General features: G+C 42.5%; 1 protein-coding gene across 1 annotated transcript in view; it reads right to left on the bottom strand.

The window, feature by feature from the left end:
* Positions 1-222: 222 nt before the first annotated feature.
* Positions 223-6,000, bottom strand: part of LOC112222546 (neural-cadherin-like) — a 145,060-nt gene continuing 139,282 nt past the window's right edge. The window contains exons 33-34 of the mRNA XM_042311047.1: positions 2,870-3,027; positions 223-2,662 (exon numbers count right to left, since the gene is read on the bottom strand). Coding sequence (XP_042166981.1) covers positions 2,069-2,662; positions 2,870-3,027 — 752 coding nt within the window. The 3' untranslated portion in view covers positions 223-2,068. The remainder of the gene's footprint in view (positions 2,663-2,869; positions 3,028-6,000) is intronic.

The raw sequence follows: 6,000 nt of genomic DNA, 5'->3' as shown, positions 1-6,000 counted from the left end.
GTGCCTTTAGGAGCTGCAGATTACACCACCAGAGGGCAGTATGTCCCTACGTTAAAGAATAATCATGGCCGTATTTCTCATCCCCTTAATCACTGTTGTCGAACCTTCTCTCATACAGTGCTATGTCCTGATAAAGCCTGGGCCATGGTTCCTTAACAGTTTCCATATAATAGAGATGGAGTTACTGGACAAAGAAAGTTACAAAACCAAATGCAATGCCTTGAAGAAAAGCTATTTTTAATAAAAGTAATATACAAAATGAATATCTGACGTTAGGTTGCTATAAAACGTTAGATATGTACATTATTTATGCATAATAACATGGGGGCAAGAACCTTGAGTCCTGAATACAGTAAGTAGGGATGTTGGGCTGCGAGGAGTGAAGCCTTACTGGGTTTGTGAGTTCTGGAGTCCATGTGTGTCCTGATCAAAATCACTGAACGGCTGCAACCACATTTATCCATTGTATCTATAATTTTAGGTTAATATATGCAAACATAGCAACTGCAGTTAAGTTATATAGGGGAAAAATGTAAGGGTGCAGTCAATAATTGGACCAAACACCAGCGTACAAAAGGCACCCCCAGTAATTTGAAATGTGGAGACAATAGCCAGAAGGGATTTTATCAGTGTGTTTGTTAGGGAAGTGTTCCTGGTTCTCACTTTGTCCCCACTGTGCATCACAGTAACTCTACAGCCATGGAAAAAATGAGATATTTGTTTATACAGCTATACATAAGAATGATCAAGAACAAAATGGTAAAGTGAAGACATTTTGGAGAGCTAGTTTTGGGGAGTTTCTGTCTCTCTACGGCAACAAACATAGATCCATTTCAATCAGATCATTTGTAAAATAATTGTCAGCAATGGAGTTTCTGTGATTGTACTGTTCGACTTTTCTTTGACTACTCACAACTATTCCCCAGCCAACCCCTCCCTGTATGTCCTGTCTCTTTTAGCACAATACATTCATCAGACGTTGTCAGGACACTGTGGGGTCATCCTGCCCTCCTGTTTCCAAGACGATAGGACAGGATGTTTCAGAAATGATTGGCATCACACAACACCATCTCTGAACCAACAGAGCTAGAAACAGAAAAAAGGAGCAGGTCCTTGTAAGACACATCAACACAGTGCACCACAAAAGGTTGGGTTCATTATATCTATATTGGAGTATAAAAATATTTCCTATCTGAAACCCATCACTATATTCTGTAATACACATAATTGATGCCAAGTGAAGGTTTCTCACCAGGCAGATCAACAATGCTTTTACCATTCTAAGCATTTTAAGGTTTGTACTTATTTTTGGGTAAATAGATTCTGCAATTAACACTGAGAATCATCCACTAGTGCAATTAGACCGTGATTGAAGGGGAAAGTATTTGACAATAGTCTAGAACCTCCTGCATATGAGTTACTCATAACTTCACATATCAAGGAATAAGCAACACGATTGACTGCTTTCTTCGTCTAATCCATTTTTCCTTTAGTTATATAAAGTTCCTCCTAGAGATCATATCTACCTCCTGCTCAACTGAAGAAGGTGAACTCCCCCTGTGTAGGGCAAAAATGCTGTTAATATATATTGTCACAGGATAGAATGTCATAAAGGAACAAATCAGAGCTTCTCCATTTGCCCGTTTCCCTGGCATGACTGTCTTTATCCAATAGGATGTCTGAAACAAAAACGTTAGAATACAAAATAAATGGGTACCGGTAACATATACATTTGACATACTAAGTTCAAAGTCCTGATAATGTAGAAGAACAACATTGTCCCTGTTGGTTCAACATCATTTCAGAGCTAAAATAAATACAGTTTCAACACTTCACCGGGAGAAATAAAACAGAATAAATAAATTCATCTCACTAAGACTTGTAATCCCTCTTCCACCACATAAAGCTTCAGCAAACCTGTCAACATGAAGAAAAAAATAACAGGAGCCAATTTTCTGTGTGCTTTGTTTCCCTTACAACCAACCAGCATTGACACACCAGACACAATCACTAGCAGGAACTAAGTCAGTCAATGTTGCAGTGTATGATGTTGTGGTTTATGAATACCCTAAAAAGGGTGTGGCAGGTTGTCCTGACTATGGCTCCTCTGACTCTGGCTGTAACACAAAGCGTCCTTGTATGTCAGCGCCAGCGCCGGTCGCTCGTACATTTCACTTAGAGCCTCAAACTTGTCCCCCCAGTGGGATAGCCGGTCGAAGCTGAAGGCTGCTCCCTCCTCTTCCTCTGCTGTATCGTGGGAGATAGCAGAACCCAGCGAGCTGAGGCTACCGACCGGGGACCCGGCGCCCTCGATGCTCCAGACATGATAGCTGTCCGGCGGGAACTCCTGACTGTCGTTGTCGGCCTCCCAGATGATGCGCGCCACGTAGCTCTTGAAGTCCATGGGGCAGAGGCCCACGGAGCTAGCATGCGCATCATTACTATCATTCGTATAGCTAGCATTGCTAGCGTGGTGATGATGGCGGTGGTGGTGGTGGGGGATGTGGAGGTAGGGGGTCCCTGAGCTGCAGGCTGAGCCAGCAGGGTGCACCTCCTCCTGGGAGCCCTGGGAGGACTTGATGAGAGGGGCGGTGGTGCAGGATGAGGACTGGGACAGGCTGGAACACAGGGGCCTCTTCAGTTCTGTGATATCATAGGCATTCTGGAGGGATGAAATGGCATCAAATTAAAAACATAAGTATGAAAAATAAGTAAATGGTACTATCTAGTGGTCAATTTAGAAATTCATCTCAATGAACAGCGACGTAGATCATTTCACTGTGCTGCAATTTCTGACCTGTGTGTGTGTTTGTATGTGTGTGTGTGTATATGTATGTGTGTATGTATGTATGTGTGTGTGTGTGTATACCTGGTCCTGCTCTCCTCCTCCCTCCTCGTTGTAGTTGAGGATGTTCTCTCTGATGTCCTCCCAGCTCTGGTGTTCTGCAGGGATGTGGTACACGCCCCTCTTCTGGAACTTACTACGACTGCCCTTCTGGTTCCACACTGTCACAGCTACCAGCACAGCTACAGGACACAGAGAAAGGCAACAGTTCAGTCATTATAGTGGATGGAAGAGAATGAGAGATAACACTACTGTACTCTACATGCATCTGAGTGTTGAAGGGAAAGAGATGAAGCAAAACCTATCCTTTTCACGTTCACCTCTTGTCTTCTGTTGGCCATCCGCTGTCCCTCAGGCAATCCTACACGGTCTTTTCCCCTCTCCCTTCATTCCATCCCTCTCAATTTCCCCTCCTCATTCTCCCTGCAAGTCTAACCATCATATATCACTGATTTGTAGACATTCACCACTGCAGCTACTTTACCCTTTTCCTCATCTCGCTTGACGTTTCTAGATTTAGCACTCAGATGTTTATGTTAGTCTTCTCATCCCCCTCTTCTTTCCCTGGCATGGGGCTATGATCTCTCTACGTCGTGTATCAGGGCCGTCAGCGTTGACAGAGGGGCCCTCGGGGGCACTGCCAGTCTGACATCACACAGCCATACCCGTCAGGGGCTCATACAAACCTCGCTACCTGTCACATGTCACTGAATGGCCCTCTAGTCTCTAGTCTATTTCCCCTGCCCTCGCTTCGACATACATCTACAGTTGAAGTCGGAAGTTTACATAACCTTAGCCAAATACATTTAAACTTCATTTTTCACAATTCCTGACATTTAATCCTAGTAGAAATCCCCTGTCTTAGGTCAGTTAGGATCACCACTTTATTTTAAGAATGTGAAATCTCAGAATAATAGTAGAGAGAATGATTTATTTCAGCTTTTATTTCTTTCATCACATTCCCAGTGGGTCAGAAGTTTACATACACTCAATTAGTATTTGGTAGCATTGCCTTTAAATGGTTTAACTTGGGATAAACGTTTTGGGTAGCCATCCACAAGCTTCCCACAATAAGTTAGGTGAATTCTGGCCCATTCCTCCTGACAGAGCTGGTGTAACTGAGTCAGGTTTGTAGGCCTCCTTGCTCGAACACACTTTTTCAGTTCTGCCCACAAATATTCTATAGGATTGAGGTCAGGGATTTGTGATGGCCACTCCAATACCTTGATTTTGTTGTCCTTGAGCCATTTTGCCACAACTTTGTAAGTATACTTGGTGTCATTGTTAATTTGGAAGACCCATTTGCGACCAAGCTTTAACTTCCTGACTGATGTCTTAAGATGTTGCTTCAATATATCCACATACATTTCCTACCTCATGACGCCATCTATTTTGTGGAGTGCACCAGTCCCTCCTGCAGCAAAGCACCCTCTTGATGCTGCCACCCCCGTGGGATGGTGTTCTTCGGTTTGCAAGCCTCCTCATTTTCCTTCAAACATAACGATGGTCATTATAGCCAAACAGTTCTATTTTCGTTTCATCAGACCAGAGGACATTTCTCCAGAAAGTACAATCTTTGTCCCCATGTGCAGTTGCAAAACGTAGTCTGGTGTTTTTTATGGCGGTTTTGGAGCAGTGGCTTCTTCCTTGCTGAGCGGCCTTTCAGGTTATGTCGATATAGGACTCATTTTACTGTGGATATAGATGCTTTTGTACCTGTTTCCTCCAGCATCTCACAAGGTCCTTTGCTGTTGTTCTGGGATTGATTTGCACTTTTCGCACCAAAGTACGTTCATCACTAGGAGACAGAACGCGTCTCCTTCCTGAATGGTATGATGGCTGCATGGTCTCATGGTGTTTATATTTGCGTACTATTATTTGTACAGATGAACGTGGTACTTTCAGGCGCTTGGAAATTGCTCTCAAGGATGAACCAGACTTGGGGAGGCCTACAATTTTTCAGATGTCTTGGCTGATTTCTTTTGATTTTCCCATGATGTCCAGCAAAGAGGCACTGAGTTTGGAGGTAGGCCTTGAAATACATCCACAGGTAGACCTCCAATTGACTCAAATGATGTCAATTAGCCTATCAGAATCTTCTAAAGCCATGACATAATTTTCTGGAATTTTCCAAGCTGTTTAAAGGCACAGTCAACTTAGTATATGTACTTCTGACCCACTGGAACTGTGATACAGTGAATAATAAGCTAAACAATCTGTCTGTAAACAATTTTTGGAAAAATGACTTGTGTCATGCACAAAGTAGATGTCCTAACCGACTTGCCAAAACTATAGTTGTTAACAAGAAATGTGTGGAGTGGTTGAAAAACTAGTTATAACGACTCCAACCTTAGTGTAGGTAAACTTCCGACTTCAACTGTAATTAGACATCTATCTATATAGTGTTTATCAATGCTGCGAATGGACAGCATTATAATGGCTACTCTTCGATCTTTTAACTTCTTATGGCTGCAGGGGCAGTATTGAGTAGCTTGGCTGAAAGGTGCACAGAGGTGCCCATATTCAACGGCCTGCTCCTCAGTCATAGTTGCTAATATTAGCATATTATTATTAGTATTGGATAGAAAACACTCTGAAGTTTCTAAAACTGTTTGAATTATGTCTGTGAGTATAACAGAACTCATATAGCAGGCAAACACCTGAGAAATTCCACTTTCTGTTTTTTTTCTGGGGGTGGCAGATTTTCAACCAAGCTCTCTTTGAAATTACAGTGAGATATGGATGAGTTTTCACTTCCTACGCCTTCCACTAGATGTCAACAGTCAATAGAACTTTGTCTTATGACTCTAATGTAAAGGGGGTTCGAATGACACAGGAAATAGTCACCACTGCCACGAGTTGACCATGCATTCACTATGCGCTTTCACAGGGGAAGGACCTGCGTTCCACCGGTCATCTGAAGTCATTCTAATTCTCCGGTTGGAATGTTATTCAAGATATATGTAAACAACATTCTAAAGATTGATTCAGTACATCGTTTGACATGTTTCTACTGACTGTTACAGAACTTTTGGACATTTCGTCACGTTATAGTGGACGCGCTTTGTGACTTTGGAATTGTTTACCAAACGCGCTAACCAAAGTAGCTAATTGGACATAAATAACGGACATTTTCGAACAAATCAAGCATTTAT

The sequence above is a fragment of the Oncorhynchus tshawytscha genome, linkage group LG03 (assembly GCF_018296145.1).
Source record: "Oncorhynchus tshawytscha isolate Ot180627B linkage group LG03, Otsh_v2.0, whole genome shotgun sequence".
Classification (NCBI taxonomy): Eukaryota; Metazoa; Chordata; class Actinopteri; order Salmoniformes; family Salmonidae; genus Oncorhynchus; species Oncorhynchus tshawytscha.
Note: the sequence above shows the minus strand (reverse complement) of the source record. Positions and strands in the feature narration are given on the sequence as shown.